Raw genomic sequence first — 21,929 nt, 5'->3', positions numbered from 1 at the left:
ACATTCACAGTGCCTGTCAGAATAGGTTCCTGAACTGAACACGCTGGTGTCCCAGACATTCACAGTGCCTGTCAGAATAGGTTCCTGAACTGAACACGCTGGTGTCCCCAGACATTAACAGTGCTAGTCAGAATAGGTTTCTGAACTGAACACGCTGGTGTCCCCAGACATTCACAGTGCCTGTCAGAATAGGTTCCTGAACTGAACACGCTGGTGTCCCCAGACATTCACAGTGCCTGTCAGAATAGGTTCCTGAACTGAACACGCTGGTGTCCCAGACATTCACAGTGCCTGTCAGAATCACAGTGTTCCTGAACTGAACACGCTGGTGTCCCCAGACATTCACAGTGCCTGTCAGAATAGGTTCCTGAACTGAACACGCTGGTGTCCCAGACATTCACAGTGCCTGTCAGAATAGGTTCCTGAACTGAACACGCTGGTGTCCCAGACATTCACAGTGCCTGTCAGAATAGGTTCCTGAACTGAACACGCTGGTGTCCCCAGACATTCACAGTGCCTAGTCAGAATAGGTTCCTGAACTGAACACGCTGGTGTCCCCAGACATTCACAGTGCCTGTCAGAATAGGTTCCTGAACTGAACACGCTGGTGTCCCCAGACATTCACAGTGCCTGTCAGAATAGGTTCCTGAACTGAACACGCTGGTGTCCCAGACATTCACAGTGCCTGTCAGAATAGGTTCCTGAACTGAACACGCTGGTGTCCCCAGACATTCACAGTGCCTGTCAGAATAGGTTCCTGAACTGAACACGCTGGTGTCCCCAGACATTCACAGTGCCTGTCAGAATAGGTTCCTGAACTGAACACGCTGGTGTCCCCAGACATTCACAGTGCCTAGTCAGAATAGGTTCCTGAACTGAACACGCTGGTGTCCCCAGACATTCACAGTGCCTGTCAGAATAGGTTCCTGAACTGAACACGCTGGTGTCCCAGACATTCACAGTGCCTGTCAGAATAGGTTCCTGAACTGAACACGCTGGTGTCCCCAGACATTCACAGTGCCTGTCAGAATAGGTTCCTGAACTGAACACGCTGGTGTCCCCAGACATTCACAGTGCCTGTCAGAATAGGTTCCTGAACTGAACACGCTGGTGTCCCAGACATTCACAGTGCCTGTCAGAATAGTTTCCTGAACTGAACACGCTGGTGTCCCAGACATTCACAGTGCCTGTCAGAATAGGTTCCTGAACTGAACACGCTGGTGTCCCCAGACATTCACAGTGCCTGTCAGAATAGGTTCCTGAACTGAACACGCTGGTGTCCCCAGACATTCACAGTGCCTGTCAGAATCAGAATAGGTTCCTGAACTGAACACGCTGGTGTCCCCAGACATTCACAGTGCCTGTCAGAATAGGTTCCTGAACTGAACACGCTGGTGTCCCCAGACATTCACAGTGCCTGTCAGAATAGGTTCCTGAACTGAACACGCTGGTGTCCCCAGACATTCACAGTGCCTGTCAGAATAGGTTTCTGAACTGAACACGCTGGTGTCCCCAGACATTCACAGTGCCTGTCAGAATAGGTTTCTGAACTGAACACGCTGGTGTCCCCAGACATTCACAGTGCCTGTCAGAATAGGTTTCTGAACTGAACACGCTGGTGTCCCAGACATTCACAGTGCCTGTCAGAATAGTTTTCCTGAACTGAACACGCTGGTGTCCCCAGACATTCACAGTGCCTGTCAGAATAGGTTCCTGAACTGAACACGCTGGTGACATTCCCCAGACATTAACAGTGGTAGTCAGAATAGTTTCCTGAACTGAACATGCTGGTGTCCCCAGACATTCACAGTGCCTGTCAGAATAGTTTCCTGAACTGAACACGCTGGTGTCCCAGACATTCACAGTGGTAGTCAGAATAGTTTCCTGAACTGAACACGCTGGTGTCCCCAGACATTCACAGTGCCTGTCAGAATAGTTTCCTGAACTGAACACGCTGGTGTCCCCAGACATTAACAGTGGTAGTCAGAATAGTTTCCTGAACTGAACATGCTGGTGTCCCCAGACATTCACAGTGCCTGTCAGAATAGTTTCCTGAACTGAACACGCTGGTGTCCCAGACATTCACAGTGCCTGTCAGAATAGTTTCCTGAACTGAACACGCTGGTGTCCCAGACATTCACAGTGCCTGTCAGAATAGTTTCCTGAACTGAACACGCTGGTGTCCCAGACATTCACAGTGCCTGTCAGAATAGTTTCCTGAACTGAACACGCTGGTGTCCCAGACATTCACAGTGGTAGTCAGAATAGGTTTCTGAACTGAACACACTGGTGTCCCCAGACATTCACAGTGCTAGTCAGAATAGGTTCCTGAACTGAACATGCTGGTGTCCCAGACATTCACAGTGCCTGTCAGAATAGTTTCCTGAACTGAACACGCTGGTGTCCCAGACATTCACAGTGGTAGTCAGAATAGGTTCCTGAACTGAACACTCTGGTGTCCCCACACATTCACAGTGCCTGTCAGAATAGTTTCCTGAACTGAACCCGCTGGTGTCCCAGACATTCACAGTGGTAGTCAGAATAGGTTCCTGAACTGAACACGCTGGTGTCCCCACACATTCACAGTGCCTGTCAGAATAGTTTCCTGAACTGAACACGCTGGTGTCCCAGACATTCACAGTGGTAGTCAGAATAGGTTCCTGAACTGAACATGCTGGTGTCCCCACACATTCACAGTGCCTGTCAGAATAGTTTCCTGAACTGAACATGCTGGTGTCCCAGACATTCACAGTGGTAGTCAGAATAGGTTCCTGAACTGAACATGCTGGTGTCCCAGACATTCACAGTGGTAGTCAGAATAGGTTCCTGAACTGAACACGCTGGTGTCCCAGACATTCACAGTGGTAGTCAGAATAGGTTCCTGATCTGAACACGCTGGTGTCCCAGACATTAACAGTGCCTGTCAGAATAGTTTCCTGAACTGAACACGCTGGTGTCCCAGACATTCACAGTGCTAGTCAGTCAGAATAGGTTTCTGAACTGAACACGCTGGTGTCCCCAGACATTCACAGTGCTAGTCAGAATAGGTTTCTGAACTGAACACGCTGGTGTCCCCAGACATTCACAGTGCTAGTCAGAATAGGTTTCTGAACTGAACACGCTGGTGTCCCAGACATTCACAGTGCTAGTCAGAATAGTTTCCTGAACTGAACATGCTGGTGTCCCAGACATTCACAGTGGTAGTCAGAATAGGTTCCTGATCTGAACACGCTGGTGTCCCAGACATTCCCAGTGCTAGTCAGAATAGGTTTCTGAACTGAACACGCTGGTGTCCCCAGACATTCTTATCTTTCTCATGGAGCTCAGAGGAAATCACACTGCTGTTTAGAGAGACGGGGATAGGAAGTAAAAAGACTTCTTTTAATAATAATAACGATACATCACAATATCAGCAATGTGGAATATCAACGCTTCAAATGTGAGGCAGCCATGTTGTTTTGTCATACTGAGATCCACAGGCAGATTAGCAGTCTGATCCTCAACAGTTTGGATTCTTCCAGCGGCCTAATATGACAGATGTATTTTCTGATATAAAGGCTTTATTTCAGATCCCACCATGTAATTAACTCAGGCTTTGAACTAGATCAATTATTGAAAGAAACTATTGTTCATTTAACTTTTAACTGCAAGCAAAGCTTTCCCTCTGTGTCTGCTGAGCACATTGTTCATGGTAGCAGGTCAATAACTCAATAGGCGTGCAAGCAGGTGGACAAATCTGCAGTGACCTGGGGAATTCTTGGCCTGACCCCTGAAGCACTGGAGTGAAACTTTCTGTGTAAAACTGTTAGTGGGGTTCTCAACATTACTGCTGCTTCACTTTGAGGCTCTGTTACCGCTCTGCTCAAAGCTCTGGGGCTTCCTTTCTCTCTCTCTGCCTTCTCCCCCTCTCTCTCTGCCTTCTCTCTCCCCCTCTCCCTCTCTCTCTCCCTCCCTCTCTGCCTTCTCCCTCTCTCTCCCCCTCTCTCTCTGCCTTCTCCCCATCTCTCTCTCTGCCTTCTCCCGCTCTCCCCGCCTCTCTCTCTGCCTTCTCCCCATCTCTCTCTGCCTTCTCTCTCTCTCTCTCTCTGCCTTCTCCCTCTCTCTCCCCTCTCTCTGTCTTCTCCCCCTCTCTCTGTCTTCTCCCCCTCTCTATCTGCCTTCTCCCTCTCTCTCCCCTCTCTCTCTGCCTTTTCCCTCTCTCTCCCCCTCTCTCTCTGCCTTCTCTCTCTCTCGCTCTCTCTCTGCACCTCTCCCTCTCTCTCTGCACCTCTCCCTCTCTCTCTGCCCTCTCTCTGCGCCTCTCCTCTCTCTGCCCTCTCCCTTTCTCTCTGCTCTCTCCCCTCTCTCTCTGCCCTCTCCCTTTCTCTCTGCCCTCTCCCCCGCTCTCTCTGCCCTCTCCCTCTCTCTCTGCGCCTCTCTCTCTCTGCCCTCTCCCTCTCTCTCTGCGCCTCTCCCTCTCTCTCTGCCTTCTCCCTCTCTCTCCCCCTCTCTCTCTGCACTCTCTCTGCCTCTCTCCCTCTCTCTCTCTCTCTGCCCTCTCCCTCTCTCTCTGCCCTCTCCCTTTCTCTCTGCCCTCTCTCCCCTCTCTCTCTGCGCCTCTCCCCTCCCCTCTCTCTCTGCCCTCTCCCCTCTCTCTCTGCGCCTCTCCCCCTCTCTCTGCGCCTCTCCCCCTCTCTCTGCGCTCTCCCTTTCTCTCTGCCCTCTCCCTTTCTCTCTGCCCTCTCCCTTTCTCTCTGCCCTCTCCCTTTCTCTCTCTGCCCTCTCCCTTTCTCTGCCCTCTCCCCCCTCTCTCTCTGCCCTCTCCCTTTCTCTCTGCCCTCTCCCTCTCTCTCTGCCCTCTCCCTCTCTCTCTGCCCTCTCCCCCTCTCTCTCTGCCCTCCCTCTCTCTCTCTGCCTCTCTCCCTCTCTCTCTGCACCTCTCCCTCTCTCTCTGCGCCTCCTCTCTCTCTGCCCTCTCCCTCTCTCTGCTGCCTCTCCTCTCTCTGCACCTCTCCTCTCTCTCTGCTTCCTCTCCCTCTCCCTCTCTGCCTCTCCCTCTCTCTGCCTCTCCTCTCTCTGCCCTCTCCCTTTCTCTCTCTCTCTCCCCCTCTCTCTCTGCCCTCTCCCTCTCTCTCTCCCCCTCTCCCCCTCTCTCTCTGCCCTCTCCCCCTCTCTCTGCGCCTCTCCCTCTCTCTCTGCCTTCTCCCTCTCTCTCCCCCTACTCTCTCTGCACCTCTCTCTGCCCTCTCTCCCCTCTCTCTCTGCGCCTCTCTCTCTCTCTCTCTGCCCTCTCCCTTTCTCTCTGCCCTCTCCCCTCTCTCTCTGCCCTCTCCCCTCTCTCTCTGCCCTCTCTCCCTCTCTCTCTGCCCTCTCCCCCTCTCTCTGCCCTCTCCCCTTTCTCTCTGCCCTCTCTGCGCCCCTCTCTCTCTGCTGCCCTCTCCTTCTCTCTCTGCCCTCTCCCTTTCTCTCTGCCCTCTCCCCTCTCTCTCTGCCTCTCTCCTCTCTCTCTCTGCGCCTCTCTCCTCTCTCTGCCCTCTCCCCTCTCTCTGCGCCTCTCTCTCTCTGCCCTCTCCCTCTCTCTCTGCGCCTCCCCTCTCTCTCTGCCTCTCCCCCTCTCTCTCTGCCCTCTCCCTCTGCCCTCTCTCTCTGCCCTCTCCCTCTCTCTCTGCCCTCTCCCTCTCTCTCTCTCTCTCTCTCTCTCTCTGTTGCTTTACAGCTCTCCCCTCTGAGCGGCTAATTCCTCCGTTCCCCCTGAAGTGTCATTACCAAGAGCCAATTGTTTTGCAGAGCTTCAAATCTAAAACATGGAAACCTTTAAACCATTAGAATGGATTCTTTGAATGTTTCTCAGAACACGGTTTACAACCACAAGGTAAACAAACTGAACTATCAGGAAGAAGAGTTATTCTCATATTGTCCAGATCAGCCACAAGGTAAACAAACTGAACTATCAGGAAGAAGAGTTATTCTCATATTGTCCAGATCAGCCAATAAGGAGGTAAAGTTTGCTGCGTCGCCATTAGGTTTAATAATGTTGGACCCACTTGGTTTTATAGGAGCATGAAAACAGATGCCTCCAGTCCCTCCCTCCACACTGGAATGATTATTGTGCAGAGCGCTGGAGCAGGTCTGAAAGCTGTTACTTATACTAGAGGACTATAGTCAGAACTGTTACTTATAATAGAGGACTATAGTCAGAACTGTTACTTATAATAGAGGACTATAGTCAGAACTGTTACTTATAGTAGAGGACTATAGTCAGAACTGTTACTTATAATAGAGGACTATAGTCAGAACTGTTACTTATAATAGAGGACTATAGTCAGAACTGTTACTTATAATAGAGGACTATAGTCAGAACTGTTACTTATAGTAGAGGACTATAGTCAGAACTGTTACTTATAGTAGAGGACTATAGTCAGAACTGTTACTTATAGTAGAGGACTATAGTTAGAACTGTTACTTATAATAGAGGACTATAGTTAGAACTGTTACTTATAATAGAGGACTATAGTCAGAACTGTTACTTATAGTAGAGGGCTATAGTCAGAACTGTTACTTATAATAGAGGACTATAGTCAGAACTGTTACTTATAGTAGAGGACTATAGTCAGAACTGTTACTTATAGTAGAGGACTATAGTCAGAACTGTTACTTATAGTAGAGGGCTATAGTCAGAACTGTTACTTATAATAGAGGACTATAGTCAGAACTGTTACTTATAGTAGAGGACTATAGTCAGAACTGTTACTTATAGTAGAGGACTATAGTCAGAACTGTTACTTATAGTAGAGGACTATAGTCAGAACTGTTACTTATAGTAGAGGACTATAGTCAGAACTGTTACTTATAGTAGAGGACTATAGTCAGAACTGTTATTTATATAGAGGACTATAGTCAGAACTGTTACTTATAATAGAGGACTATAGTCAGAACTGTTACTTATAGTAGAGGACTATAGTCAGAAACTGTTACTTATAATAGAGGACTATAGTCAGAACTGTTACTTATAGTAGAGGACTATAGTTAGAACTGTTACTTATAATAGAGGACTATAGTCAGAACTGTTTTAGTAGAGGACTATAGTCAGAACTGTTACTTATAATAGAGGACTATAGTCAGAACTGTTACTTATAGTAGAGGACTATAGTCAGAATTATACTAGAGGACTATAGTCAGAACTCTACTTATGAAGTAGGAACTATAGTCAGAACTGGGCTGCTGTTCTTATTAGAGGACTATAGTCAGAACTGGGCTGCTTTACTTATAGTAGAGGACTATAGTCAGAACTGGGCAGAACATGAACTTATAGATTAACTCTGTGAATCAGAACTCATTCCATGTTACTTATAGTAGAAGGACTATTAACTCTGTGAATAGGAACACATTCCATTACTTATAGTAGAGGACTTTAGTTAGAACTGTTATTTATAAAGAATGTATCAGAACTCTGCTGTTTTTTGGAAAAGTCTGTTCATTCCTAAGGAATTAACATTTTGAGGTTCTGTGAATAGGAACATTCATTCCATGTTCACCTCTACAGAACATAGAATTTAACACGATTAACTCTGTGAATAGGAACATTCATTCCATGTTCACCTCTACGGAACATAGAATTTAACACGATTAACTCTGTGAATAGGAACATTCTTATAGATATAGAAAATATAGAACACGAAAAATGGATAATAACACAATAATACAAGTACATAGATTGGTGCAATGCAAATTATCATGGAGCATTGAAAACGGAAAAATACTAAATGTAGGTTTGTAATGGGAGACTGAGCTATATAGGATGGTTCTATAGTAATGGAGCTATATAGGATGACTCTATAGTAATGGAGCTATATAGGATGGTTCTATAGTAATGGAGCTATATAGGATGGTTCTATAGTAATGGAGCTATATAGGATGACTCTATAGTAATGGAGCTATATAGGATGATCCGTAACACTTAGGAAGACAAACTCTCTCTCTCTCTCTCTCTATGTGATGGAGCTGGTCTGACTCAGGAAGTCGAGCTCTCTCTCTCTGTGATGGAGCTGGTCTGACTCAGGAAGTCGAGCTCTCTCTCTCTGTGATGGAGCTGGTCTGACTCAGGAAGTCGAGCTCTCTCTCTCTGTGATGGAGCTGGTCTGACTCAGGAAGACATCCTCTCTCTCTCTCTGTGATGGAGCTGGTCTGACTCAGGAAGACATCCTCTCTCTCTCTCTGTGATGGAGCTGGTCTGACTCAGGAAGACATCCTCTCTCTCTGTGATGGAGCTGGTCTGACTCAGGAAGACATCCTCTCTCTCTGTGATGGAGCTGGTCTGACTCAGGAAGTCGAGCTCTCTCTCTCTGTGATGGAGCTGGTCTGACTCAGGAAGACAAGCTCTCTCTCTCTGTGATGGAGCTGGTCTGACTCAGGAAGACATACTCTCTCTCTCTCTGTGATGGAGCTGGTCTGACTCAGGAAGACATCCTCTCTCTCTCTCTCTGTGATGGAGCTGGTCTGACTCAGGAAGACATCCTCTCTCTCTCTGTGATGGAGCTGGTCTGACTCAGGAAGTCGAGCTCTCTCTCTCTGTGATGGAGCTGGTCTGACTCAGGAAGTCGAGCTCTCTCTCTGTGATGGAGCTGGTCTGACTCAGGAAGTCGAGCTCTCTCTCTCTGTGATGGAGCTGGTCTGACTCAGGAAGACATCCTCGCTCTCTCTGTGATGGAGCTGGTCTGACTCAGGAAGACATCCTCTCTCTCTGTGATGGAGCTGGTCTGACTCAGGAAGACATCCCTCTCTCTGTGATGGAGCGGGTCTGACTCAGGAAGACATCCTCTCTCTCTGTGATGGAGCTGGTCTGACTCAGGAAGACATCCTCTCTCTCTCTGTGATGGAGCTGGTCTGACTCAGGAAGACATCCTCTCTCTCTGTGATGGAGCTGGTCTGACTCAGGAAGACATCCTCTCTCTCTGTGATGGAGCTGGTCTGACTCAGGAAGACATCCTCTCTCTCTGTGATGGAGCTGGTCTGACTCAGGAAGACATCCTCTCTCTCTGTGATGGAGCTGGTCTGACTCAGGAAGACATCCTCTCTCTCTCTGTGATGGAGCTGGTCTGACTCAGGAAGACATCCTCTCTCTCTCTGTGATGGAGCTGGTCTGACTCAGGAAGACATCCTCTCTCTCTCTCTCTCTCTGTGATGGAGCTGGTCTGACTCAGGAAGACATCCTCTCTCTCTGTGATGGAGCTGGTCTGACTCAGGAAGACAAGCTCTCTCTCTCTGTGATGGAGCTGGTCTGACTCAGGAAGACAAGCTCTCTCTCTGTGTGATGGAGCTGGTCTGACTCAGGAAGACATCCTCTCTCTCTGTGATGGAGCTGGTCTGACTCAGGAAGACAAGCTCTCTCTCTGTGATGGAGCTGGTCTGACTCAGGAAGACATACTCTCTCTCTCTCTGTGATGGAGCTGGTCTGACTCAGGAAGACATCCTCTCTCTCTCTGTGATGGAGCTGGTCTGACTCAGGAAGACATCCTCCCTCTCTCTGTGATGGAGCTGGTCTGACTCAGGAAGACATCCTCTCTCTCTCTGTGATGGTGCTGGTCTGACTCAGGAAGACATCCTCTCTCTCTCTGTGATGGAGCTGGTCTGACTCAGGAAGACATCCTCTCTCTCTCTGTGATGGAGCTGGTCTGACTCAGGAAGACATCCTCTCGCTCTCTGTGATGGAGCTGGTCTGACTCAGGAAGACATCCTCTCTCTCTCTGTGATGGAGCTGGTCTGACTCAGGACGACATCCTCTCTCTCTCTGTGATGGAGCTGGTCTGACTCAGGAAGACATCCTCTCTCTCTCTGTGATGGAGCTGGTCTGACTCAGGAAGACATCCTCTCTCTCTCTGTGATGGAGCTGGTCTGACTCAGGACGACATCCTCTCTCTCTGTGTGATGGTGCTGTTGTGTTTAATATTATATTATATATCTCTTATATATCTCCCCCCTGTCTGCAGGATGAGGTCCTGGCTGTGTCTGAGAAGGTGGTGGTGAAGTTACAGGACCTGGTCAGATGGACTGTATGGGACTCTTCAGGCTGGAGCAGGGGCCTGAAGGCTGCACCTCTAAAGCCCAGTGAGATGCTCCAAGAGCTGGAGAAGAATGGACAGAGAGACACCCCCGTCCTCCACCGGTACAGAGAGTCAACACTCAACAGAGGCCTCAACTTCAAAGACCTTTTAAAGGACAAGACTCAACTAGGTAACACTGGCATTAGGTAACAACTAGGTAACATTACATTTACATTACATTTAAGTCATTTAGCAGACGCTCTTATCCAGAGCGACTTACAAATTGGTGCTTTCACCTTATGACATCCAGTGGAACAGCCACTTTACAATAGTGCATCTAGGTCTTTTAAGGGGGGAGGGGAGAAGGATTACTTTATCCTATCCTAGGTATTCCTTAAAGAGGTGGGGTTTCAGGTGTCTCCGGAAGGTGGTGATTGACTCCGCTGTCCTGGCGTCGTGAGGGAGTTTGTTCCACCATTGGGGGGCCAGAGCAGCGAACAGTTTTGACTGGGCTGAGCGGGAACTGTACTTCCTCAGTGGTAGGGAGGCGAGCAGGCCAGAGGTGGATGAACGCAGTGCCCTTGTTTGGGTGTAGGGCCTGATCAGAGCCTGGAGGTAGTGAGGTGCCGTTCCCCTCACAGCTCCGTAGGCAAGCACCATGGTCTTGTAGCGGATGCGAGCTTCAACTGGAAGCCAGTGGAGAGAGCGGAGGAGCGGGGTGACGTGAGAGAACTTGGGAAGGTTGAACACCAGACGGGCTGCGGCGTTCTGGATGAGTTGTAGGGGTTTAATGGCACAGGCAGGGAGCCTGTAGAGGCAGGGAGCCTGTAGAGCATGAACCTACAGGAACGGGCCACCGCCTTGATGTTATTTGAGAACGACAGGGTGTTGTCCAGGATCACGCCAAGGTTCTTAGCGCTCTGGGACGAGGACACAATGGAGTTGTCAACCGTGATGGCGAGATCATGGAACGGGCAGTCCTTCCCCGGGAGGAAGAGCAGCTCCGTCTTGCCGAGGTTCAGCTTGAGGTGATGATCCGTCATCCACACTGATATGTCTGCCAGACATGCAGAGATGCGATTCGCCACCTGGTCGTCAGAAGGGGGAAAGGAGAAGATTAATTGTGTGTCGTCTGCATAGCAATGATAGGAGAGACCATGTGAGGTTATGACAGAGCCAAGTGACTTGGTGTATAGCGAGAATAGGAGAGGGCCTAGAACAGAGCCCTGGGGACACCAGTGGTGAGAGCACGTGGTGAGGAGACGGATTCTCGCCACGACACCTGGTAGGAGCGACCTGTCAGGTAGGACGCAATCCAAGCGTGGGCCGCGCCGGAGATGCCCAACTCGGAGAGGGTGGAGAGGAGGATCTGATGGTTCACAGTATCGAAGGCAGCCGATAGGTCTAGAAGGATGAGAGCAGAGGAGAGAGAGTTAGCTTTAGCAGTGCGGAGCGCCTCCGTGATACAGAGAAGAGCAGTCTCAGTTGAATGACTAGTCTTGAAACCTGACTGATTTGGATCAAGAAGGTCATTCTGAGAGAGATAGCGGGAGAGCTGGCCAAGGACGGCACGTTCAAGGGTTTTGGAGAGAAAAGAAAGAAGGGATACTGGTCTGTAGTTGTTGACATCGGAGGGATCGAGTGTAGGTTTTTTCAGAAGGGGTGCAACTCTCGCTCTCTTGAAGACGGGAGGGACGAGCCAGCGGTCAGGGATGAGTTGATGAGCGAGGTGAGGTAAGGGAGAAGGTCACCGGAGATGGTCTGGAGAAGAGAGGAGGGGATAGGGTCAAGCGGGCAGGTTGTTGGGCGGCCGGCCGTCACAAGACGCGAGATGTCATCTGGAGAGAGAGGGGAGAAAGAGGTCAGAGCACAGGGTAGGGCAGTGTGAGCAGAACCAGCGGTGTCGTTTGACTTAGCAAACGAGGATCGGATGTCGTCGACCTTCTTTTCAAAATGGTTGACGAAGTCATCTGCAGAGAGGGAGGAGGGGGGGGGGAGGAGGATTCAAGAGGGAGGAGAAGGTGGCAAAGAGCTTCCTAGGGTTAGAGGCAGATGCTTGGAATTTAGAGTGGTAGAAAGTGGCTTTAGCAGCAGAGACAGAGGAGGAAAATGTAGAGAGGAGGGAGTGAAAGGATGCCAGGTCTGCAGGGAGGCGAGTTTTCCTCCATTTCCGCTCGGCTGCCCGGAGCCCTGTTCTGTGAGCTCGCAATGAGTCGTCGAGCCACGGAGCGGGAGGGGAGGACCGAGCCGGCCTGGAGGATAGGGGACATAGAGAGTCAAAGGATGCAGAAAGGGAGGAGAGGAGGGTTGAGGAGGCAGAATCAGGAGATAGGTTGGAGAAGGTTTGAGCAGAGGGAAGAGATGATAGGATGGAAGAGGAGAGAGTAGCGGGGAGAGAGAGCGAAGGTTGGGACGGCGCGATACCATCCGAGTAGGGGCAGTGTGGGAAGTGTTGGATGAGAGCGAGAGGGAAAAGGATACAAGGTAGTGGTCGGAGACTTGGAGGGGAGTTGCAATGAGGTTAGTGGAGGAACAGCATCTAGTAAAGATGAGGTCGAGCGTATTGCCTGCCTTGTGAGTAGGGGGAAGGTGAGAGGGTGAGGTCAAAAGAGGAGAGGAGTGGAAAGAAGGAGGCAGAGAGGAATGAGTCAAAGGTAGACGTGGGGAGGTTAAAGTCGCCCAGAACTGTGAGAGGTGAGCCGTCCTCAGGAAAGGAGCTTATCAAGGCATCAAGCTCATTGATGAACTCTCCGAGGGAACCTGGAGGGCGATAAATGATAAGGATGTTAAGCTTGAAAGGGCTGGTAACTGTGACAGCATGGAATTCAAAGGAGGCGATAGACAGATGGGTAAGGGGAGAAAGAGAGAATGACCACTTGGGAGAGATGAGGATCCCGGTGCCACCACCCCGCTGACCAGAAGCTCTCGGGGTGTGCGAGAGCACGTGGGCGGACGAAGAGAGAGCAGTAGGAGTAGCGGTGTTGTCTGTGGTGATCCATGTTTCCGTCAGAGCCAAGAAGTCGAGGGACTGGAGGGAGACATAGGCTGAGATGAACTCTGCCTTGTTGGCCGCAGATCGGCAGTTCCAGAGGCTACCGGAGACCTGGAACTCCACGTGGGTCGTGCGCGCTGGGACCACCAGATTAGGGTGGCTGCGGCCATGCGGTGTGGAGCGTTTGTATGGTCTGTGCAGAGAGGAGAGAACAGGGATAGACAGACACATAGTTGACAGGCTAGAGAAGAGGCTACGCTAATGCAGAGGAGATTGGAATGACAAGTGGACTACACGTCTCGAATGTTCAGAAAGTTAAGCTTACGTAGCAAGAATCTAATTGACTAAAATGATTAAAATGATAGAGTACTGCTGGGGTAGGCTAGCTGCGTTGTTGACACTACCCTAATCAAGTCGTACCGTTGAGTGTGAAGTTTCTACAATGCTGCTTATCGGGAGCTAGCTGGCTAGCTAGCAGTGTTGGTTACGTTACGTTGCGTAGGAGAACGACAATAGCTGGCTAGCTAACCTAGAAAATCGCTCTAGACTACACAATTATCTTTGAAACAAAGACGGCTATGTAGCTAGCTATGTAGCTAGCTACGATCAAACAAATCACACCGTTGGGACTGTAATGAAATGAAGTGAAAAAGTGATACTACCTGTGGAGCGACGCGGAATGCGACCGGAATGCGAAAGTTCTATTCAGGTAACACTGGCATTAGGTAACACTGGCATTAGGTAACAACTAGGTAACACTGGCATTAGGTAACAACTAGGTAACAACTAGGTAACACTGGCATTAGGTAACAACTAGGTAACAACTAGGTAACACTGACATTAGGTAACAACTAGGTAACACTGGCATTAGGTAACAACTAGGTAACACTGGCACTAGGTAACAACTAGGTAACGCTGGCACTAGGTAACAACTAGGTAACGCTGGCATTAGGTAACAACTAGGTAACACTGGCATTAGGTAACAACTAGGTAACACTGGCATTAGGTAACAACTAGGTAACAACTAGGTAACACTGGCATTAGGTAACAACTAGGTAACAACTAGGTAACACTGGCATTAGGTAACAACTAGGTAACACTGGCATTAGGTAACACTGGCATTAGGTAACAACTAGGTAACACTGGCATTAGGTAACAACTAGGTAACACTGGCATTAGGTAACAACTAGGTAACACTGGCATTAGGTAACAACTAGGTAACAACTAGGTAACGCTGGCATTAGGTAACAACTAGGTAACACTGGCATTAGGTAACAACTAGGTAACACTGGCATTAGGTAACAACTAGGTAACAACTAGGTAACAACTAGGTAACACTGGCATTAGGTAACAACTAGGTAACGCTGGCACTAGGTAACAACTAGGTAACAACTAGGTAACACTGGCATTAGGTAACAACTAGGTAACGCTGGCATTAGGTAACAACTAGGTAACAACTAGGTAACAACTAGGTAACACTGGCATTAGGTAACAACTAGGTAACAACTAGGTAACACTGGCATTAGGTAACAACTAGGTAACACTGGCATTAGGTAACAACTAGGTAACACTGGCATTAGGTAACAACTAGGTTACAACTAGGTAACACTGGCATTAGGTAACACTGGCATTAGGTAACAACTAGGTAACGCTGGCATTAGGTAACAACTAGGTAACGCTGGCATTAGGTAACAACTAGGTAACACTGGCATTAGGTAACAACTAGGTAACACTGGCATTAGGTAACAACTAGGTAACACTGGCATTAGGTAACAACTAGGTAACACTGGCATTAGGTAACAACTAGGTAACACTGGCATTAGGTAACAACTAGGTAACACTGGCATTAGGTAACAACTAGGTAACACTGGCATTAGGTAACACTGGCATTAGGTAACAACTAGGTAACAACTAGGTAACACTGGCATTAGGTAACAACTAGGTAACACTGGCATTAGGTAACTAGGTAACAACTAGGTAACGCTGGCATTAGGTAACAACTAGGTAACAACTAGGTAACACTGGCATTAGGTAACAACTAGGTAACACTGGCATTAGGTAACAACTAGGTAACACTGGCATTAGGTAACAACTAGGTAACGCTGGCATTAGGTAACAACTAGGTAACACTGGCATTAGGTAACACTGGCATTAGGTAACACTGGCATTAGGTAACAACTAGGTAACAACTAGGTAACAACTAGGTAACACTGGCATTAGGTAACAACTAGGTAACGCTGGCACTAGGTAACAACTAGGTAACAACTAGGTAACAACTAGGTAACACTGGCATTAGGTAACAACTAGGTAACGCTGGCATTAGGTAACAACTAGGTAACAACTAGGTAACAACTAGGTAACACTGGCATTAGGTAACAACTAGGTAACAACTAGGTAACACTGGCATTAGGTAACAACTAGGTAACACTGGCATTAGGTAACAACTAGGTAACACTGGCATTAGGTAACAACTAGGTTACAACTAGGTAACACTGGCATTAGGTAACACTGGCATTAGGTAACAACTAGGTAACACTGGCATTAGGTAACAACTAGGTAACACTGGCATTAGGTAACAACTAGGTAACACTGGCATTAGGTAACAACTAGGTAACACTGGCATTAGGTAACAACTAGGTAACACTGGCATTAGGTAACAACTAGGTAACACTGGCATTAGGTAACAACTAGGTAACACTGGCATTAGGTAACAACTAGGTAACGCTGGCATTAGGTAACAACTAGGTAACACTGGCATTAGGTAACAACTAGGTAACACTGGCATTAGGTAACAACTAGGTAACACTGGCATTAGGTAACACTGGCATTAGGTAACAACTAGGTAACAACTAGGTAACACTGGCATTAGGTAACAACTAGGTAACACTGGCATTAGGTAACTAGGTAACAACTAGGTAACGCTGGCATTAGGTAACAACTAGGTAACAACTAGGTAACACTGGCATTAGGTAACAACTAGGTAACACTGGCATTAGGTAACAACTAGGTAACACTGGCATTAGGTAACAACTAGGTAACACTGGCATTAGGTAACAACTAGGTAACACTGGCATTAGGTAACACTGGCATTAGGTAACACTGGCATTAGGTAACAACTAGGTAACACTGGCATTAGGTAACAACTAGGTAACCCTGGCATTAGGTAACAACTAGGTAACAACTAGGTAACAACTAGGTAACACTGGCATTAGGTAACACTGGCATTAGGTAACAACTAGGTAACACTGGCATTAGGTAACAACTAGGTAACAACTAGGTAACACTGGCATTAGGTAACAACTAGGTAACACTGGCATTAGGTAACACTGGCATTAGGTAACAACTAGGTAACAACTAGGTAACACTGGCATTAGGTAACAACTAGGTAACACTGGCATTAGGTAACAACTAGGTAACACTGGCATTAGGTAACAACTAGGTAACAACTAGGTAACAACTAGGTAACACTGGCATTAGGTAACAACTAGGTAACACTGGCATTAGGTAACAACTAGGTAACGCTGGCATTAGGTAACAACTAGGTAACACTGGCATTAGGTAACAACTAGGTAACACTGGCATTAGGTAACAACTAGGTAACACTGGCATTAGGTAACAACTAGGTAACACTGGCATTAGGTAACAACTAGGTAACAACTAGGTAACACTGGCATTAGGTAACAACTAGGTAACACTGGCATTAGGTAACAACTAGGTAACACTGGCATTAGGTAACAACTAGGTAACACTGGCATTAGGTAACAACTAGGTAACACTGGCATTAGGTAACACTGGCATTAGGTAACAACTAGGTAACACTGGCATTAGGTAACACTGGCATTAGGTAACAACTAGGTAACACTGGCATTAGGTAACAACTAGGTAACACTGGCATTAGGTAACAACTAGGTAACACTGGCATTAGGTAACAACTAGGTAACACTGGCATTAGGTAACAACTAGGTAACGCTGGCATTAGGTAACAACTAGGTAACGCTGGCATTAGGTAACAACTAGGTAACGCTGGCATTAGGTAACAACTAGGTAACACTGGCATTAGGTAACAACTAGGTAACACTGGCATTAGGTAACAACTAGGTAACACTGGCATTAGGTAACAACTAGGTAACACTGGCATTAGGTAACAACTAGGTAACACTGGCATTAGGTAACAACTAGGTAACGCTGGCATTAGGTAACAACTAGGTAACGCTGGCATTAGGTAACAACTAGGTAACACTGGCATTAGGTAACAACTAGGTAACACTGGCATTAGGTAACAACTAGGTAACACTGGCATTAGGTAACAACTAGGTAACACTGGCATTAGGTAACAACTAGGTAACGCTGGCATTAGGTAACAACTAGGTAACACTGGCATTAGGTAACACTGGCATTAGGTAACAACTAGGTAACAACTAGGTAACACTGGCATTAGGTAACAACTAGGTAACGCTGGCATTAGGTAACAACTAGGTAACACTGGCATTAGGTAACACTGGCATTAGGTAACAACTAGGTAACACTGGCATTAGTTAACAACTAGGTAACAACTAGGTAACACTGGCATTAGGTAACAACTAGGTAACACTGGCATTAGGTAACAACTAGGTAACGCTGGCATTAGGTAACAACTAGGTAACGCTGGCATTAGGTAACAACTAGGTAACGCTGGCATTAGGTAACAACTAGGTAACACTGGCATTAGGTAACAACTAGGTAACGCTGGCATTAGGTAACAACTAGGTAACGCTGGCATTAGGTAACAACTAGGTAACGCTGGCATTAGGTAACAACTAGGTAACAACTAGGTAACACTGGCATTAGGTAACACTGGCATTAGGTAACAACTAGGTAACACTGGCATTAGGTAACAACTAGGTAACACTGGCATTAGGTAACAACTAGGTAACACTGGCATTAGGTAACAACTAGGTAACACTGGCATTAGGTAACAACTAGGTAACACATTAGGCATTAGGTAACACTAGGTAACACTGGCATTAGGTAACAACTAGGTAACACTGGCATTAGGTAACACTGGCATTAGGTAACAACTAGGTAACAACTAGGTAACACTGGCATTAGGTAACAACTAGGTAACACTGGCATTAGGTAACTAGGTAACAACTAGGTAACGCTGGCATTAGGTAACAACTAGGTAACAACTAGGTAACACTGGCATTAGGTAACAACTAGGTAACACTGGCATTAGGTAACAACTAGGTAACACTGGCATTAGGTAACAACTAGGTAACACTGGCATTAGGTAAACAACTGGCATTAGGTAACACTGGCATTAGGTAACAACTAGGTAACACTGGCATTAGGTAACACTGGCATTAGGTAACACTGGCATTAGGTAACAACTAGGTAACACTGGCATTAGGTAACAACTAGGTAACCCTGGCATTAGGTAACAACTAGGTAACAACTAGGTAACAACTAGGTAACACTGGCATTAGGTAACACTGGCATTAGGTAACAACTAGGTAACACTGGTAACACTGGTAACATTAGGTAACAACTAGGTAACACTGGCATTAGGTAACAACTAGGTAACACTGGCATTAGGTAACACTGGCATTAGGTAACAACTAGGTAACAACTAGGTAACACTGGCATTAGGTAACAACTAGGTAACACTGGCATTAGGTAACAACTAGGTAACACTGGCATTAGGTAACAACTAGGTAACAACTAGGTAACAACTAGGTAACACTGGCATTAGGTAACAACTAGGTAACACTGGCATTAGGTAACAACTAGGTAACACTGGCATTAGGTAACAACTAGGTAACACTGGCATTAGGTAACAACTGGCATTAGGTAACACTGGCATTAGGTAACAACTAGGTAACACTGGCATTAGGTAACAACTAGGTAAACAATTAGGTAACAACTAGGTAACACTGGCATTAGGTAACAACTAGGTAACACTGGCATTAGGTAACAACTAGGTAACACTGGCATTAGGTAACAACTAGGTAACAACTAGGTAACACTGGCATTAGGTAACAACTAGGTAACACTGGCATTAGGTAACAACTAGGTAACACTGGCATTAGGTAACACTGGCATTAGGTAACAACTAGGTAACACTGGCATTAGGTAACAACTAGGTAACACTGGCATTAGGTAACAACTAGGTAACACTGGCATTAGGTAACAACTAGGTAACACTGGTATTAGGTAACACTGGCATTAGGTAACACTGGCATTAGGTAACAACTAGGTAACACTGGCATTAGGTAACAACTAGGTAACGCTGGCATTAGGTAACAACTAGGTAACACTGGCATTAGGTAACAACTAGGTAACACTGGCATTAGGTAACAACTAGGTAACAACTAGGTAACAACTAGGTAACACTGGCATTAGGTAACAACTAGGTAACACTGGCATTAGGTAACAACTAGGTAACACTGGCATTAGGTAACACTGGCATTAGGTAACAACTAGGTAACACTGGCATTAGGTAACAACTAGGTAACAACTAGGTAACACTGGCATTAGGTAACAACTAGGTAACACTGGCATTAGGTAACAACTAGGTAACACTGGCATTAGGTAACAACTAGGTAACACTGGCATTAGGTAACAACTAGGTAACAACTAGGTAACACTGGCATTAGGTAACAACTAGGTAACACTGGCATTAGGTAACAACTAGGTAACACTGGCATTAGGTAACAACTAGGTAACACTGGCATTAGGTAACAACTAGGTAACACTGGCATTAGGTAACAACTAGGTAACACTGGCATTAGGTAACAACTAGGTAACACTGGCATTAGGTAACAACTAGGTAACACTGGCATTAGGTAACAACTAGGTAACACTGGCATTAGGTAACAACTAGGTAACACTGGCATTAGGTAACAACTAGGTAACGCTGGCATTAGGTAACAACTAGGTAACACTGGCATTAGGTAACACTGGCATTAGGTAACAACTAGGTAACAACTAGGTAACACTGGCATTAGGTAACAACTAGGTAACGCTGGCATTAGGTAACAACTAGGTAACACTGGCATTAGGTAACACTGGCATTAGGTAACAACTAGGTAACACTGGCATTAGTTAACAACTAGGTAACAACTAGGTAACACTGGCATTAGGTAACAACTAGGTAACGCATTAGGTAACAACTAGGTAACACTGGCATTAGGTAACAACTAGGTAACGCTGGCATTAGGTAACAACTAGGTAACGCTGGCATTAGGTAACAACTAGGTAACACTGGCATTAGGTAACAACTAGGTAACACTGGCATTAGGTAACAACTAGGTAACAACTAGGTAACACTGGCATTAGGTAACACTGGCATTAGGTAACAACTAGGTAACACTGGCATTAGGTAACAACTAGGTAACACTGGCATTAGGTAACAACTAGGTAACACTGGCATTAGGTAACAACTAGGTAACACTGGCATTAGGTAACAACTAGGTAACACTGGCATTAGGTAACAACTAGGTAACACTGGCATTAGGTAACAACTAGGTAACACTGGCATTAGGTAACAACTAGGTAACACTGGCATTAGGTAACAACTAGGTAACACTGGCATTAGGTAACACTGGCATTAGATAACAACTAGGTAACACTGGCATTAGGTAACACTGGCATTAGATAACAACTAGGTAACACTGGCATTAGGTAACAACTAGGTAACACTGGCATTAGGTAACAACTAGGTAACACTGGCATTAGGTAACAACTAGGTAACACTGGCATTAGGTAACAACTAGGTAACACTGGCATTAGGTAACAACTAGGTAACACTGGCATTAGGTAACAACTAGGTAACACTGGCATTAGGTAACAACTAGGTAACACTGGCATTAGGTAACAACTAGGTAACACTGGCATTAGGTAACAACTAGGTAACACTGGCATTAGGTAACAACTAGGTAACACTGGCATTAGGTAACAACTAGGTAACACTGGCATTAGGTAACAACTAGGTAACAACTAGGTAACACTGGCATTAGGTAACACTGGCATTAGGTAACAACTAGGTAACACTGGCATTAGGTAACAACTAGGTAACACTGGCATTAGGTAACAACTAGGTAACACTGGCATTAGGTAACAACTAGGTAACACTGGCATTAGGTAACAACTAGGTAACACTGGCATTAGGTAACAACTAGGTAACACTGGCATTAGGTAACAACTAGGTAACACTGGCATTAGGTAACAACTAGGTAACACTGGCATTAGGTAACAACTAGGTAACACTGGCATTAGGTAACAACTAGGTAACACTGGCATTAGGTAACAACTAGGTAACACTGGCATTAGGTAACACTGGCACTAGGTAACAACTAGGTAACACTGGCATTAGGTAACACTGGCATTAGGTAACAACTAGGTAACACTGGCATTAGGTAACAACTAGGTAACACTGGCATTAGGTAACACTGGCATTAGGTAACACTGGCATTAGGTAACAACTAGGTAACACTGGCATTAGGTAACAACTAGGTAACACTGGCATTAGGTAACAACTAGGTAACACTGGCATTAGGTAACAACTAGGTAACACTGGCATTAGGTAACAACTAGGTAACACTGGCATTAGGTAACACTGGCATTAGGTAACAACTAGGTAACACTGGCATTAGGTAACAACTAGGTAACACTGGCATTAGGTAACAACTAGGTAACACTGGCATTAGGTAACAACTAGGTAACACTGGCATTAGGTAACAACTAGGTAACACTGGCATTAGGTAACAACTAGGTAACACTGGCATTAGGTAACAACTAGGTAACACTGGCATTAGGTAACAACTAGGTAACACTGGCATTAGGTAACAACTAGGTAACACTGGCATTAGGTAACACTGGCATTGGGTAACAACTAGGTAACAACTAGGTAACACTGGCATTAGGTAACAACTAGGTAA

At 46.5% G+C, this 21,929-nt stretch overlaps 1 protein-coding gene across 1 annotated transcript in view; it reads left to right on the top strand.

Moving 5' to 3' along the window:
* Positions 1-21,929, top strand: part of LOC135573631 (AT-rich interactive domain-containing protein 5B-like) — a 135,635-nt gene that overhangs the window by 22,797 nt on the left and 90,909 nt on the right. The window contains 1 exon segment of the mRNA XM_065022913.1: positions 9,966-10,209. Coding sequence (XP_064878985.1) covers positions 9,966-10,209 — 244 coding nt within the window.

This window comes from Oncorhynchus nerka, linkage group LG10 (assembly GCF_034236695.1).
Source record: "Oncorhynchus nerka isolate Pitt River linkage group LG10, Oner_Uvic_2.0, whole genome shotgun sequence".
Classification (NCBI taxonomy): Eukaryota; Metazoa; Chordata; class Actinopteri; order Salmoniformes; family Salmonidae; genus Oncorhynchus; species Oncorhynchus nerka.
This window is presented reverse-complemented; position numbering and strand designations above follow the sequence as displayed.